General features: G+C 43.8%; 1 protein-coding gene across 1 annotated transcript in view; it reads right to left on the bottom strand.

Moving 5' to 3' along the window:
• Positions 1-17,941, bottom strand: part of ARHGEF12 (Rho guanine nucleotide exchange factor 12) — a gene marked incomplete in the record, with an annotated part of 176,953 nt that overhangs the window by 40,529 nt on the left and 118,483 nt on the right. Inside the window, 7 exon segments of the mRNA XM_027771983.1 lie at positions 159-269; positions 2,264-2,356; positions 3,443-3,517; positions 13,200-13,340; positions 14,856-14,975; positions 15,167-15,244; positions 17,177-17,355. Of these exon segments, the coding sequence (XP_027627784.1) occupies positions 159-269; positions 2,264-2,356; positions 3,443-3,517; positions 13,200-13,340; positions 14,856-14,975; positions 15,167-15,244; positions 17,177-17,355 (797 nt within the window).

Here is a 17,941-nt window from a genome sequence, read left to right as displayed (position 1 = left end):
TTAAAATAGCATTTTAAGGATCTTTCGTATCTATCCTATGTTAGGAAAACCGAAATAAGTCTGCCTGCTCATCCTGTGAGTATGAAAAGTGCCATGGTGCACAAGTCACACGAGAACTCTGAATCGGCCAAGGACAGCTGCACTGTAAAATACATTACCAGCGTGGCAGGGTCGAACTGCGAGACCACGTGGTGCACAAACACTGCCAGGTGAGCGGGGCGAGACTTGAGCAGCTCGATGCTCTGGAAACAGCTGCACTGCCCGTTGATCTGCAAGAAGAAGCAGCCCTGCGTCAGCGATTCCCAACACTCAGCACAGCAGCAGCATGGGCTCCCCTGCACCCAGCTTTCTGCATCTCACACGACCACGCAACAGAACGAGTCAAACGTGTCGCTGGCGTGCGTCAGCACCACAGGCTATGCGCTGTCTTCCTCTTCAAGTTAATCAGCGCTCAGGGATAGGTGAGAGGGCAATTTGAGAAGAAAGCTAAGTTTAGGAGATCATTATTAAGGAGTTCAGATGTACACAATTAGTCTGTGAACAGGTGTGGCATTTCTGAACACATAACAATGGCTTTTTGCCCAATAATGGAATGGCTGTTTTTCTTTTTCTTTTTTTTAAAATCTAAGTGGGAAATGGAGTTATAATGACTTTAAGTAAGATAGCAGTTCCTGGGATGTTTTCATAATCCCTCTAAATATGATGAACATGGAAAACAGTAACTATTAAATTTAATGCAAATCAGCACCATAATTTCCATATAATTTTTCACATTTACATAAATTAGTGAAGAAAGTTAATCTAAACAAATAATACCAATTCCAGACAATATCTTCCAGGAAACAGAAGAAGCTCACTTTCCAAATAATTTCTTTTTCTTTTCTCTTTTCTTTTTTTTTTTTTTTTTTGAGGTTTTTGCTGTTGGCACATGTGATCTCCAGAGAGACAGTGAGAGGGAAAGTGAGAAATCTCTCCCTGGGGGGAGGATGATCATGCTACATCCCTTCTCCTCCACCCTCCTCCTGAGATCTTGGGCACACATGCACACAACACCCAGTGTGAGTTTCAAGCCTCTGGGTCTGGGACTCGAACCATGGTTGACCTAGTAACTAGCATCGACAAAAATTCCTACAGTTAATATCATACTTGATGAGAAAAGACTGAGCGCTTTCTCCTAGGACTGGGAAAGACAAAGAAGTCTTGCCATCCCCTTTCAGTCCTGTATCAGATGTCCCAGCCAGTGTAGTAAAGACAAGAACGAGAAATAAAGGATGAAGAGATTGGAAACAAGGAGACAGTGACTGTCTCCATTCACAGCCAACATGGTTGTCTAGGTAGAGAATTCCAAAAGACTTATTAAAAATCTTCTAGGTGCATTTTGTAAGACCATGGGACAAGAATCACACTAAATATATTCTATACACCATCAATGAGCAACTGGGATTTGAAATAAAAAAATTTATTTCATTTTCAATAAACTCCTTTTCCCATCCCCTACTAATGAAATGAAGTATTAGATATAAATCAACAGCTTAACTCTCACTCTTAACTCTGTTTACACACACACACACACACATACACACACACACACACACACAAAATGTGATCTGCTCATTGAGTAGGAATGTTTGGAACAGGAAGGTCACTATAAACAGTTTGACTACTGCTATGTAATCAAATACACACACACACATATATCTGTATTTATATATATGTGTGTGTGTGTGTGTACATTTTGGGTTGTCTGGACAGTCATAATGCATTTTTGCATGGAAAAGTATGTCATGACTTTCCTGATTAAAGTTTTATATATTTAAAACTTATATTTATAAAAACAAAAATATCCCCCCCAAGGCATCTAGAGAGGCAGAGTGAGGGAGAGAGAAATACCCCTTCCTCCCTCCCACAGTACACGGTCACACCACAATCCATTCCCCTCCATTTCTCCATCCTGGTGTTTTGGGTATGCATGCACATGCGACCATTATGTTTTTTAAGCCACCAGGTACGGGATTCCAACTGCTTGGTGCACCGCGTGGGATCTGGTTCCCTTAATGACTAGGCCACAGGGCCCCTTACAGGCTTTAAAAGCAGACATTTCTATTGTAAAACTAAAACAAGCACTTAGCCCAAAGGTCTGTTGGTACTAAGACTTAATTTCAAACCCTTACAAGTGCTACCTTAATCTTCAGAAAACATTCATTTTGCAACAAATGAGGTATCTCGGAAAAGTAACCATTTGTGTTTAGAAAACAGCCATCACCTGCTCGTGCTCAGTGCCAAAATCATCGTCCTCTGCTCCAATGATATGAGGCGCTGTCCGGGCTGAGGGGCTCCCGACCAGTGACTGCGTGTCCTGTGACGTGGAGGAAGACAGAAAGAGAAACAGGGCATGGGAGACGGCGGTCAGATTCGGAAAAAGAAAACCCAACCATCAAAAAGACATGGCTCACTTAACCACTGGGATGGGTCTTATTTTCCCTGGACCACTTTATTTCCAACGTGGTGGTCCTCACACGGTCAAAGCCATGAGCTGCTGTAGTAGAGGGCGTGATTACCGCAGTACCGATTGCTTTTGGGGGAAGGAGACATCTCCCCTAGAAATAGTAAATACCCTTTGCTCTCTACGCCCTTGGTTATCTGATTCTAATTCCTTTCTGTATGCTTCATTTATGAATTCAGACACACCTAGACCTTGTTACAGAAAGAAGTAAAGTTGGCTTACATAAATATTTACAATTAAAAAAAATCAAATCAAGTATAGTAAGTGAAGACGACAGGGCAAAGGGAAAATGATAAGACAAGATTAGCAGAGAGGCTAATAAGTGTGAGACACAGTAACCACAAATTCCCATTAATGATACAGAATTGAAAGCCGTTACCTCTCAAAAAAAAAAAAAAAAGCTGTCACTGAACCTTATTTTTAAATGTCTAATTCATTTTCATTAAGTGCATAAAGCAGGGCTTCAAGACATTCTGCTAAGTGAAGTAAGCTGATCAAAAAAGGACAAACACTGTGTAATTGCATTTACATGAGCACCAAAAATAGCAAATTCACAGAGACAGAAAGCAGAACGGTGATCGCCAGGGGCCAGGAGCTGGGGAGCGGAAAAGGGAGAGCATGAACCTAAGTGTGGAGAGTTCTGGTGATGGATGGCGGTGAGGGGTGCACAGCGATGGGACTGCACCTCACGCACACTGAACAGTGGTTGGAAGTTTTAGGTTAAATGTATTTTACCCCCATAATGAGATGATAGCAAGCAGCCTTATACCAACTACGCAGTATCTCTCCATTCATTCAAATCCTCACTCAGTTCCTTCAATAAACTGGAGATTTCACTCCAAACGTGCACATGGACATGTGTAGAGCACCTTCCGCGCAAGGAGAGCTGAAGGCGGCTGAGGTATGGACAGCGCAGCCGCGCTCGGGCTGCGTACTCACAGGGTCCGCCACCACGTCGGTTTTCTCCAAGGTCTCCTCTAGATAAATCCTCTCTTTCAGGCCGCTCTTGGGACTCTAATGAAAAATAACAGATTTTAATCCATCTCAACAGACTAAGAGAAGATGAGGAAAAACAGTGTCAAAGACGAACGTTTTCCTCCTGGCTTTGGCAAGGCACTCCCTCTGCTCAGCTTTCCAGTGTTACGTTGGTAACAAAACAGATGCAAGAGAAAGTCTCCTCATCTTAGACCTGGGGGTACTTTCTAACCAATCACTCTAACTAGATAGATTACTTATCTCCAAACACATGTCAGAATCAAACTCTTACCTTTGTCCAGCTTCCCTAACCCCTGCCCCTACCCAAACAAATCATTCTTGCTTTCCAAGTTAAAAGCATTTTGCTCTATTCATATGAATGAAATTAAGCTATTATTCTCTCAGTATCACATAAAAGCCGCTGCACAGCTTTTCATAAAATTCACAAGGTGTGTTTTGAACGGATAGATGACCTAATGTAAAATGCAAACTATTAGGAGATGCAGAGAATTCACTTTGGAGGGATGACAACAACCACTAACAATGCGAGCCATTCTTCAGAGCAACTGAAGAATAAGAGAGTAGTGACTCCTCTCTGAAAAGGAACATACATGTTAGCTATACACACTCTGAGATACCACAGGATAAAGAAAACAATAGTTTCAGGGACCAGCAGATGCCATCATGGTTACATAGTTGGGCTTCCACATGGTCGACTGCAGTTCGAGCACTGGACCGAATGTCTTAAAACTCATGCTGGGCTTGTGTACGTGCGTGCTGAAAATCCCAAGAGGAGAATGGAGGAGAAGGGATTGTGGTGTGGCCGTCACCCCCCCCGGGGGGGGTGATTTCTTGCTTTCTGTCTCTCTGTCTCTCTGTCTCTCCAGCAAGCACATGTGCCCTATAGCAAAAATCTCTCAAAAAGCAACAAAAAAAGAAAACAATGGTCTTAAATGCATGTTCTACTTTGGAGAAATGGATCACTGGGTATTAGGTAAGAGATGCAAAAGATAAAATCAGAATAATCCTCTCATGAAAGGCAAGAAAGCTATTAGATATTGGAAAGTCATGTCAAAAGAACACAGGAGGGACCAGCAGATGGCGGAATGGCTATGTGGCTGGACTTCTATGTAGCTGAAGATCCCGAGAGGAGAATGGAGGAGAAGGGACTGTGGTGTGGCCATTCCTCCTGGGGGATGATTTCTCGCTTTCTCTCTGTATCTCTGTCTCTCTGGTGAGCAGACACAGTCTATAACAACAATCTCTCTTAAAAAAAAAAAAAAGAATGAAAAGAAAAGATCACAGGGGACAACTACTTGAGGGTCCTCCCACCGACCAAAAACAGGGTAACTCATGTTAGAATCTGTGAGTTCAAAATATCACCCACACACGCTCAGTGTTCATCTTTGTAATTTACTAGGGTATCAGCTCTTCTGAAAAGAACTGAGGAAATGATTCTTTAAAAGACAGAATCAGGCCAGCCTGTGGTATGGTGGTTAAGGTGACTGGATCCAATGTGGGTGACTGTGCATTTCAAATCCTGGATCTGGCAGCTTGAGAAACACGCCAGGATGTATATGCATGCCCAAAATGAAAAGGAGGGTGAGGTGGGGGAGAAGGGACTGCAGTGTGGCCAATCCCCATGTGAGCGTGCTTTCTCACTCCTCCCCTTTCTCTCTCTGTCTTCTCCCTCTGGTACATGCACAAACTCTCACAAACGGAGAAGAGAAGAGAAAAAGAATGAGGATCAAGGTGAAGTATTTACCCTACATTTCTTGTGTAATCTATATTTTAGAATACCCTAATAGCTAGTAAGGAAAAAAATCCTCCTTGTAAAGTAATTCTGGCTAATAAATACAGGAAGAAATACAGAATAAAAAATTGTACTACAAGAGCTTTTCAAAAGGTTCTTGGAAAATGCAGATTATTAACAAAAATTATGTGTGGACCTCAAACAATTTTTGGACCAAAATAAACTCAGACTAACTTAGTGAAACATGTCAGAAGAGGATCTAGTTGGAGGCACTACGAAGGACATGACAGTTTCTGAAAAGAGTCCTAATCAAAGTAACATGAAGTCTACTCATACAGCAAGAGACAAACACGGCATCTACGGCGCAGTCGGGCAGGAGAAGAGCACAGTCACGGTACTCCGCCAGAAGTCCGTCAGGACAGGGCCGCAGAGGGAGCGGCAGCCATAGACGGAGGGCCGGCAGCTGATGTGGGGAAGGTGCTGGGCCCACAGGGCTGACTCTGTGACGAGTGCTGGACCTGGCGGCTACAAAATCATGCTGGGCACGTGTGCATGCACACCCTGAATCCCAAGAGAGAACGGAGGAGACAGAACTGTAGCCTGGCCATCTCCCCAAGGATGGGTGATTTCTCACTTTCCCCCGATATCTTGCTCTCTCACTTTCTGTCTTTCTCCAGTGAGAGTACTCACCCTGTGAAAAAAAAAAAAAAAAAAAAAAAAAAAAATAAAGGTGGAAGACTGGGCCAGCCAGGTGGTGTGGTGGTGGTTAGGGTGGTGGATCCCATGTGGCCGACTGCACAGTCGAGTCATAAACAGAATCCGAATGGTGCTCACTGCCAGCCTCCAGCTCTGTGGGGCTCTGGGGTTACTGCTATGCCACAGGAGCTGGGCCAAGATCCTGAAGCCAGAAGCCTTTCTGAGATGCACCATAACAGGGGCCAGCAGAAGGCATGGAGGTCAACGTCCTGGACTCCCAAGTGACCGACTGCAGTTTGAGTTCTGCACCCAGCAGCTTGAAAATCACACGAGGTGTGGGCATGTGTGTGACTCTCTCTGGCAAGTGCAGGCACCCTATGGCAAAAAGACTTAAAACAAATAAACAAAAGCAGCACTGTAACAGGGACGGCACACGGCTTTACCAGGACTGCCTGGAAGACAGGGCATCACTGAGCAATGGCTACTGAGAGGCGGAGTGGTCTAGGGTTTAGACAGAGCAACAGGGACTGGTCAAGAGCGAAGGTCATGGAAATCGTTTTGGGGCTTCTCAAGGTGTTTTCTTTGCTGACTTCCTGAAAGGCCAAAGAATGATAATATCTGCTAATCATGAGAGCGCTCTGAGAAAGGCAGCCGACGCGTTAGCAGGGGGCACCGAGGAAAGCTCCACCGGGTTCTTCGCCACCGTGACTGTGCTTCTGCTCACTTCTCTTCTCAAATACCGGCCACTCTATCCACCCAACAGTCCTGAGCTGGCTCCTTCGGTTTTCGGTTTTCCCACCAAAGCATCTTTTCATGGTTCAACTCCCAGGACCCTCTGTTATCAAAGGATGGAATAAATGGCTGGCACGATCATCACTTACAAAAGAATCTTGAAATTGATGGGGCTTTTGTTGAGAAATTAATTCTACACATACATACATTTATTAGTAAGACACATGCACTCACCAGAGCAAGAGGGAGCAAAAGACAGAAATCACCCCCAGGGGGGACGGCCACACCACAATCCCTTCCCCTCCATTCTCTTCTCAGAGTTTTGGGCATGCATGCACCACACACACCCAGTGTGATTTCCAAACTGCTGGGTCTAGGACTAGAACCATGCTGTCAGTCACGTGGGATTCAGTGGCCTTAACCTCCATGCCACTTGCTGGTCCTAACGTCTACACCTTTAAATTCCAGTTTTCCATGAACTATTTCAAGTTGCCTCATTTGTGTCATTCTTTCGAAATTCCTAATAAAATCATGGGTTTAGAGGCTAGCTCCTGACAGCAGTGGTAGCATGCTGGATCTTCGTGGAGGGGTCACAGGTTCTGTTCTCCAGCCAACCTATACACACCAGATGCATGCACCTGCGGTCCCAGCGGGCCAGGAAAGCTGCAGGTGGGGATTATGGTATGAGATCCTGTTGGGGTACCTTCTCTCCTTCCTTCTCGTCCATTCTCACTCTCTCATGAAAGAAATAAATTTAAAATATAAGAAGATATGGGGCCAGCAGGTGGCATGGTGGTTAAGGTGCTGGACACCACACAGCTGACTCTATGATTCAAGTCCTGGAACTGGTGACTTGAAAGACACACTGGGCATGTGTGGGTATATGCCCCAAATCCTGAAAGGAGAATGGATGGAAAGGGGGTGATTTTTTCACTTTCTCTCTCTTTCTTTTTCTATGTCTCTCTCTCTCTGGCAAGTGCATGTGCCCTATGGCAAAAAAAAAAAAAAAAAAATCTAAAAAAAAAATGTAATGAGAGTATGAATAATGGATCTAGCAATGGCGTATAAACACAGTACATAAAAGCTTGATGGGGAACTGTGTAATGCAGGAATCAAGCTGATATCACCTGGCTGCCCTCAACAAACAGGTGCCTACGGTATGGCAAGCGTCGCTCCTCCTGGCGTGATGGACGAGGTGTACACAGCACCACCGTGACCTGTTCGCCAAACAACAGCTACCACGCCTGACTCTGATGAAGACTCTAGATGTACCAGCTTTCAGAAAGTAAAGAGAGAGGAACATGCTACATAATATCATGAAATACAATTAGAGGGACCAACAGATGGCACAATGGGTACATTGCTGGACTCCCACGTAGTCAACCGCAGTTCGCATCCTGGATCTGGTGGTTTAAAATTCATGCTAGGTGCATGTGTGTGTGTGTGCGTGTGAATGCCCAAACTCCCAAAAGGAGAACAGAGGTGAAGGAACAGCAGTGTGGCCATAGCCCTAGGGGTGGTTTCTCGCTTTCTGTCTCTGGTGAGCACATGTGCCTTATAGTAACAATCTCTCTAAAAATAAAAGAAGATACAATTAGAAAGTGGATTGTTTTTGAGCCAGTAGGTGGCATAGTGGTTACAGTGCCGGACTCTCACATGGCTGACCATTGTTTGAGTCCTGGACCTGGTGGCTTGGAACTCATGCCAGGCGCATGTGCTTACATACATGTCCAAAATGCCAGAAAGAATATGGAGGAGAAGGGATCGCAGTGTGGCCATCCCCCTAGGGGGTGATTTTTCACTTTCCCCTCTTACTGTCTCTCTTATCTCTCTCTAGCGAGAGCACATGCCCTATGGCAAAAAAGATTTTTAAAAATTAATGTTTTTTTTTTAAAAAGATAATTTTATTGGGTATATGAAGAGACTTCCAAAAGTTTGTAGAAAGCCAACTTAAAATAAGAGTTTATTTTTGTATAAAACTTCTTCAAATCCATGCAGTTTCTTCATAATATTTATTTTTCCGTAACTTTTTGAAGAGCCTGTCCTTGACCTGATTCCTCTAACTAATTAAGTAACTAAAGGCAAGGAAAAAAGACAGGAAGAGGAAGAACCACCCTAAATTACTGAGACTTACTGATTTATCAACCAAAGGCAATATATAAAGACTCTGACAGGACCCTAAGCCAAATAAACAAACTACAAAAGCTCATTAGAAGACAGAGTAATCAAACTGTGTATTAAGAAAGTATTAATTCTAAAGGTTTAATAATGATAAAATTATATGAGGGGGCCCTTTAGAAATTGGTGGAAAATGTGTATTATGAAAAATATTGTATGGATTTTACCTTTTTTTTGGTAAGAATGACAAAAATATTATAATCGACCACACATATGGGGTCAATAGAAAACAGTGCATTAATTTTAGTTAGATTTTTCTGTTTTGTTTTGTTGTAGAGTATGTGCACTCACTGGAGAGAGACAGAGACAGAGCTAGGAAAAGTGAGAAATTTCCCTATCCTGGGTGGATGGCCACATCACAGTCCCTTCTCCTTCAGTCTCCTCTTGGAACCTTGGGCACACACACACACATGTCCGGCATGATTCCCAAGCCGCTGGGCCCAGGACCTGAACCACAGTCAGCCATGTAGGAGTCCAGCGTCTTAACCACAATGCTACCTTCTGGCCCTATACATTCATATGTTAATCCCATTTCTCTAAGAACTTTTTAAAGATCCCTTCATGTGTGTGTGTGTGTGTGTGTGTGTGTGTGTGTGTGTGTGTGTGTATATATATATATGTATTATATATATACATACATATGAGGTTTTTGCTATAGGGCGCATGCACTCACCAGAAAGAGAGAGACAGAGAGATGGAGAGACGGAAAGCAAGAAATCAGCCCCTGGGGGGGATGGCCATGCCGCAATCCCTTCTCCTCCATTCTCCTCTCAGGATCTTGGGCATGCATGCATACACGTCCGGCATGAGTTTAAGCCACCGGGTCCAGGACTTGAACCACACTGACTATATGGGAGTCCAGCAATGTACCCATTACGCCAACTGCTGGTCCCAAGGTCCCTTCATATTTTTAAAACATCTTGCCTATTAGAGACAGTGTTAGTGAAATGATATCTTAGAATTATTTTAACACAATCTAGCGTCTGCAGGACAAGTTATCAGGGACAGGGGATCCTTGCCCAGTCTCACTTTTTTTGGAGTATGTCTGAAAATCTTTGAAATAAATACCTTTTCAAAACTATCAGCTGCAAATTGAAAATAGGTAAGACAGATGCTCCTAATTCTAGATGATTTCTGAGCACATTGTTTCTCTTGTGAGAACTGGGTATGTGGGCATTCTTTAACACCTTCTCCAAGGGAGCAAAAGCAAGGTTTGGTTTGGTTTTGACAATGCTAGTTTCACTAAACAAGATACTGTCATTCCATGTATTGCTAGAGGTTGCGCACATTGGCTAGAGTCAGAGAAAGGTGGGGAGGGAGGCAGGGGACACGGAAAGCACCTTCCTCTATTTCTCCATGCCACCAGCATCTGGGGCAGGCACGCACATATACCTGGGTGTATTCCAAGCTACCTGGGATAGGATCCGAACCACGCTTGGCCATGTGGGATCCAGCTTAACTGCTGCACTATAGGGCCAGCCATAAAAGCTATTTATAACAATTAAAAAACAGGTGTTGGGGCCGGCAGGTGGCGGTGTGGTGGTTAAGGGTACTGGACTCCCACAGGCCAACTGAGGTTTGAGTCCTGGACTTGGCAACTTGCTTTTTCACCTTCCCTTTCTCTCTCTCTGGTCAAATTGAAAAATAATGATAATAGATGAATAAATAATTTTTTAAAAATCTGTTGATTCAAAAGATAAGAGTGGATCTGGCAGGTAGCATGGTGGTTCAGGTGCTAGACCCCCACAAGGCCAACTGCGGTTCAAGTCCCAGATCTGGTGGCTAGCTTTTTCACTCTCTCTCTCTCTCTCTGATAAGCACATGAGCAAATAAAATAAATAAATATTTTCACAAAGGTAAGACTGGTTTCTCCAAACTTACTGCATATAAATAAAACATTTTTTAAAAACATAACTAATGACTACTTTCTTTTCAAATAATTCTTTCATTTAACTTTATTTATATATTTATTTGAATTTGACCAATTTGACCAGAGAAGGACAAAGTGAGTGGGGGGATGGGGGACAAGAAAGCAAGCTGCCAGGTCTGGGACTCAAACTGTGGTTAGCCATGTGGGGGTCCAGCACCCTTAACCGCCACCCCACCTGCCGGCTCCCAAACAGACATTTAGCCTCAAAAAGGTTCTTGTGGGAAACAAACGAGTTTATTATATGCTCAGGAGACAGCCTAACCGGGATTCTTTCATTTCTCACTCATTTATTTGGCCTCGGTTTCCTCATCTATAAAAATGGTGACTGTGCTTCATTAAATTATGAAGAAACTTCAGACGATCGGTAAGGCATAACGGCATGCTCTGGCAGCAAGCAGGTATTTCGCAAATGGAACGTCAGCCATTCGACGTGCGTGTGTGAGGCTGCCACTGAGTCAAGCCGCTCTTACAGACCTCCGCCTCTATTCCAGCTCAGTGCCCACCCTGACGTGCTCCTGCCGGTGCCTCTCCTCCACAGGTAAGATACAGCCCAGCAGGGTGCCCATTTATTCTCATTTCTCCCGTGAGAGACGGACAGAGATAGAAAGAGAAACAGCAGGGTCCCGACACTGTAACCCACTTCCCTTCTCTATTCTCCTCTTGGGATTTTGGGCACTTGGCACATACCCACATGCAACTGGTGTGGTTTTCAAGCCGCTGGGTCTGGGACTTGACCTGTGGTAGACCATATGGGAGCCCAGAGCCTTAACCACCATGCCACCTGCTGGCCCTTATTCCTAAGTTGGATATGCCAGGTTACCCCTACATTTTCACTGCTCTCCCCAAAGGTGCGCATTTTCATACCTCAGAGCCTTTACATCTGTGTCTCATTCATGAGGAAGTACTTAGGTAAGATACGTTTGTATTTAGAGTGCTGGTACTTTGGAGTTAGGGAAGTAAATACTCATGCCTGGGTAAGTTTGGCAGGTCATCTGATCACTCTGGCCTCAGGCTGCTTTCTTCTCTGAAGTTACTACAACAATAGTACTACCTCACAACACTACTTTAAGGGGTAGCTACGATAAGGAACGTAAAGGACTTGTCACAGAGTACGGTATATATGCTCAGCAAATGCTAACAATTACATTTTTTCCTTTGAGTCAAAATTGAAATTTTCCATTAGAACCTTTAGCTGACCTCATCACACGATTCCTATTACCATCCTTTGGAAAAAAAAAAAAAAAAAAGCTCAAATTTTCTTTGCACGAAGAACTAAGTCACTGGGCCCAAAACTCAAAAGGTAGCTTAAATGATGGCTCAGGCTGGGGCTTTCAAATATTTTTAACTGTAACTCTAAGTTATTTATTTTATTTATTTATTTTTTTAGGTTTTTGCCATAGGGTGTGTGTGCTAGCCAGAGACAGACAGCAGAATGTAAGAATGTAAGAAGTCACCCTGGAGGGAATGGCCATACCGAAATCTTTTCTCTTTCGTTCTCCTTTCAGGATTTGGGGCATGTACACACACATACATGCCTGGCGTGAGTCTTAAGCCACTGGGACTCAAACTGCAGTCGGCCATGTGCGAGTCCACTGCCTTAACCAGCATGCCACCTGCTGGCCCCACACTAGACTCTTCAGTTAGAGAAAAACCCTACACTGTTAACCAGCACATATATTTGTATGTGCGTAAACAACAAAAGTAACATCTCTTCCATGTGTAAACCACTCTTATTGCCTATTCTGTTCTTTAAAGAAAAACCTTCATAACCATTAAATTGATTTCATGATCCAAAGTCGCAAAACACCGGCTCAGACTACTTCTCTCATCATTTTAAAGTCATTATTCCTGCAACTGCGTACTAAACCCAGCCTGTAAATATTCTATGGCTATGCTGTTACAGCATATTTCATTCTAAACATATCATCATCTTCTTAACATACAGCCATGTTTGTCTGGAAGCTTCTGGGCTAATGAGGAAAAGGGCTGTTACTGACCCTGGGCCATTAGCTGAAGTCTATTTAACAGGACTGAGCCTTTTCCTCCTTGTCATGGCCAAGTGCCCCATGACTCAAGCCTGAGTCACTCTGACCACAAATGGAATATTAACATGCTCTTAAAGATATCCACCGCTGGCCTCTCGGTTCAGTAAGAAAGCACTGGCATTAGTAACTCCTCTACCCACAAACAAGACGCCTGCTGGGAAATTCCAGCCCTGCAAAAGCAGCACTTGGCAATGGGTTTCGGAGGGAAAGTGAGCTCTGGAGTTAAACACTCATTTACGAGTGTCCAGCATTCCTCTTCATCAAATTGCTATCCCAAACACGGATGGCAGGAGGAAGTCACAACACACCTCTGACTCGCACGGCTTAAAGTGAAATCTAGACGGGGGATGTAAAGAAGATAAAAGACTCGGGACATGGGGTACTTACGTCGGCGTTGTCACTGCTGGGCCGCGAGGCATCTCCACTGCCGCAGTCACTCCTGCCCAGGCCATCTCCAGGATCTGCTTCTGCCTCGCTGCTGGGTAGGGTGTCACTTAAAGGCCTGCCGGGTGTGACAACAGCTCCGTCCTACAACAGGTGTCAGGAACGCATGCACAGGTGAGAGTGGCAGTACTGCCTGCATATAGAGGGCACCGCCTTCTATGTGCGACTGCTGGCCGGCAGGTGCTCTCCATGACCAAGGGTGCAGAACGTCCCACCAGCACAAAGCCTAAGTCACTACTTACTCTATTATTTAAAAATGGCATGTCTTTAAAGGCAGGGAAAGTGACAGTAAAGAGAGTAAAAGGGCAGACTTCTAAATACAACAAACAGGTAGAGCTTGTTCATGCATACAGTTTACATCTGCAGGTAGTAAAGACTATTACAGCACAATTTCTTAACTATATTCCAACACATCAGAGTTTCAATAAATTGCCAATTCTGGGACAATGCCTCAACCATACATTATTATAAACATTTAAATTAGGGACCATATGTTTACAGTCTGAACAGGGTAAGGGTGCTATCTTGCTCACTACTAACGTACAGCTGTCGACGTTACTGAAGAATACGACTTAAACTTGAGCTGGCTAGAAGGACTGGAAGTAACGGGGGTGGGTGGGGAGTATAACAAATGACACACTAAACCAGGAAGCAAGGGCTTTATACACTATGTGACCTTGTACAAGTCACTCAGCCAGTCTGGGCCCTATTCTCAACCCTAACATGACTTTGAAAGGTATTTAAAAGGAGCAGATTAAGTTAGATGATCCCAAGGAATCCTTTTAATTCTACAAATAGGTGGCTAAAACTTAGACATAAGTCAGAAATAAGTGACAAAATGACAGCTTTCACCCGTTTTAAATGTACAGGCAATCTGTCCGTTTTCTTTAAGATGAGCTATAAGAAGTTTTACATACGCTGACTCTAGAAATTAGAGAATATATCTGGTTAACAAAACACTGGGCTATTTTTTCCTAACGAGACCACTATTTCTATAACTTAGACCTAAACCACAAAATCTATTGACATCTATTGAAAAATCACAACGAGTAGTCATAATAGGACAAATATGCTCTGAGATGCTCGGCCCGGGTCTGAATCCCAGTCTGATCAGTTCGGAGACACATGACCTCACACGGGTTACTTGGTCTCTCCACATGTGTCTTGAAATGGGGACACCACGGGCCGACCTCACTGGGCTGCTGGGCAGTTAATCAGAGAACCCTTGCCTGGGTTAGCTTGATGCCTGCCATGCTGTGAAATCTCACAGCCCTACTTACACACACGTCAACTGTCATGCTGTGTTACGATGGCAGGAATGAGCCACGAAAATGAAAATACACTTTACTACTTTGTCATGTCAAAGCAAAAGCACTCGATCCTTTGAAAAGTTATTACGGAAGAAAGAAATGTGATACTGCGAGCGAGTGAGGAGACGCTTACTTTCCTTAACCACTGCTTCTGTAACATCCTGCATAGGACATCCTCGCACCCTCTACTAGAAAGACAACTTTTCCCAAAAGCGCTGTGACGCTCTCCGACACACTCCCGGAGGACACTCTCCTGAGAGGTGGGCGGCCCTTCCTGCGGTGACGCTACCTGAGCTGAGCCGGTGGCTTTCGATAACTGCTCTTGCAGCTGAGGGATGTGCTTCTTGGTCTCTTGAATCTCTTTTAGCAATCTTTGGGCAGGTGTTCGGTTGTAATCTTCCTGCAGTAACTGAAAAGTTATAAAAATATCTTGAGAATTACTTACATCAAGAAAATATAGAAAAAGCCCGTTCTTAATTGATAAAATAGCTACAGGCATTGTTTACGACACTGCTTGATTTGTGTCCGATAGACGCCAAGCTGGCTAGGCCCACTCCCGTCTTCGCTGGTCTGCACACCACCCCATCCCTAACGTGGTACCTGTAGCCGCTCCTGTTCTTTCTGTAACATTTTTCTCAGAATTTCTACCTTCTGGCTGTGAACCACATTGTTTTCCTCCTAGGAAAAGATAAAAAATGAAATGAAACACAACTTAGCAATACAGTGAAGTTAAAATAAATAGAAGCAAAAATGAGACGCACAATGTTCTGCCTCAGCTCTGATTATCACTCCTAATGGATCTCCGCTGCCTGGCGGTTATGAAGACAGGCTTTTAGACATGACACTTCCAGAGAGAAAGGTTCCAGAGAAATCCTTGTCCCTCTGCTTCACTTTTACTAAACTACAGTAAAGAGAACATTCAACACTGAAAGAAAGAAGTTGCCAGAAGTCTACAAGTAACATCTTAGGTAAGGGGTCTTCAAGAAAGCCACAGAAAATGCATGTTATGAAGAGACTACACATGCATGGATTTCTATTTTTTATTTTTTTAAGAGAGATTTTTACTACAGGGTCTTTGCATCTGCTGGAGAGACAGAAAGGCAGAAAGCAAGAAATCACCCCACAGCAGGGAATGGCCACACGGCAATCCCATCTCCTCCAGTCTCCTCTTGGAATTTTGGGTGTGCACACACACATGCCTGGCATGAGTTTTAAGTCACTGGGGCCGGGACTTGAACCACAGTCGACTATATGGGAGTTCAGCAATGTAACCATTATACCATCTGCTGGTCCCAGTTTTTAAAACTTTTTTGCACTAACAAAAACGAGTACTTTTAATTCCATTTCCCATAAACGTCTTCAAGTCCCCTCATCCCTTCCCTCTTCTGGGTCTTTCTCATGTATATCTCAGATTCCCAGGGGCTCCTACTTTTTTTTTTTGAGAGGTTTTTGCTATAGGGCATGTGCGCTCACCAGAAAGACAGAGAGACAGAAAGCGAGAAATCACCCTCCAGGGGGGATGGTCATGTCGCAATTCCTTCTCCTCCATTCTCTTGGGATCTTGGGCATGCACCGCACACGCGCCCAGCGTGAGTTTAAGCCACCGGGTCGGGAACTCGAACCACGGTTGGCTACATGGGAGTCCAGCAACATAGCCATTATGCTAACTGCTGATCCCAGGGGCTCCTACTTTAAATACAACTCCGACAACTCCCTAACTCATCTCCTACCATTGTCCCGTGTTTCATAACCCTATGATCATTTTACCACATTGGTCTTCCTATCATCACATCATTCTCTTGCTCAAAAAAATGTTTAACAGATTTTTAAGGCTTCTCTAGTTATGTGGAAATTAGCTTGAAGGTTGTAATTTTTCAAAGTCAATTTACTTTGTTCAAGTGCATCTCTCACTATGTACACCCTGAATAGCATGGGTCAAACCACAGTGGCCTTTCCCTAAAACTTCTGGTGCTTTTTTGGCTATTTCTACTTCCGTTATCTGGGTTGCCTTCTTCCCAGTCACCGTCGCCTAAAGGTGACCTGCCTTTCCAGGTGGATGAAAATGAGCCCTCCTGGTAAAGGCATCCTTATCACAGCAGGCTGCATGTCCTCCCTCCCTGCATATTCACAAAACGTAGTGTTGCTTTCCTTCATAATGCCTACACTGTCTTTGTGTTGTAGTTACTTGAATATTCTTGATTCAATTTCAATCAGCGAGGGTTTATTAAGCACCTACTACATGCCGTGCAATATTTCAGGTACTAGAAACATAGCAGAAAACAAAATAATGAAAAGTAAAAAGCCTGTCCTCCCAAAGTATGTATTCTAAGAGGACTAAGGACTCTAAAGGTAGAATATCTTAATTATATTTTTTTGAGTAACTCATTGCTGTATATTATATATGATAGGTGTTTAATATTTATTGAATGAAATCTTCTGTGATAGCAGTCTGTAGTCATTCCAAATTACCGTGTCATTTTTATCTTAGGAAGTCACTTCCTAGACTCCTGACCTTAGTTTGTCCACCAGTCCATTACTTCAAAACCCTGACTGTAAAGCAAAGGCACCTTTGTACAACTGAGCCTTTCCTAACCCTGCCCCCACTCTTACCCCCATGAGCACAGGGCTGGTGATTCTCTCCATGTTCCCGGAGGCTCCAGGTGAGTGAGGGGATGTCATGATGGGAGACATAGGTCCAGTGACTGACGCTTCTACTTCCGAATCGGCAAGTGGGATCTGGGGCGACCCAGGGGGGCGTCCCTGGACAGTGAGAGCTACATAGGAACCAGCTTGGGGTGGGAGAAGGGAGGAAGGGGAAGAAGGGAAAAGAACATTGTCAAGAAAACGTCTCATAGCACTTCACTATTTAAGCTTTGACAGTTCTCTAAGATCTAGTTACATGAAAAAGTCTGCATAGCTGCTAATCACGCTTCTGCAGAAAGAGAATCCCATTTGTCATTTCTTTTTTAATAAATGCCCTAAAATTCTTCATGAAAGATTACTTAAAAGCACACAAAAAAGTATAAATCCCAAAATATCAAAGAGTTAACTATCTACTAATAGCTATGTCCAATTAATTTCTTAAATGTAAATGTTTAAAATCTTCATATTTTAAGATGTTATTATTTGGATTTATTTATTTATTTTTTGGGGGGAGAGGTTTTTGCTATAGGGCCTTACCAGGAAGACAGAGAGAGACAGAGAGAAGGAAAGCAAGAAATCACCCCCTCAGGGGGCCAGCAGTTAGTGTAATGGCTATGTCGCTGGACTCCCATGTAGTCGACCGTGGTTCGAGTCTCAGACCCGGTGGCTTAAAACTTATGCCGGGCGCGTGTGCATGCGTGCCCAAGATCCCAAGAGGAGAATGGAGGAGAA

The sequence above is a fragment of the Tupaia chinensis genome, unplaced genomic scaffold (genome assembly GCF_000334495.1).
Source record: "Tupaia chinensis unplaced genomic scaffold, TupChi_1.0 Scaffold000247_1, whole genome shotgun sequence".
Lineage (NCBI taxonomy): Eukaryota > Metazoa > Chordata > Mammalia > Scandentia > Tupaiidae > Tupaia > Tupaia belangeri.
The sequence above is the reverse complement of the archived record's forward strand: the minus strand, read 5'-3'. Positions and strand labels throughout refer to the sequence as shown.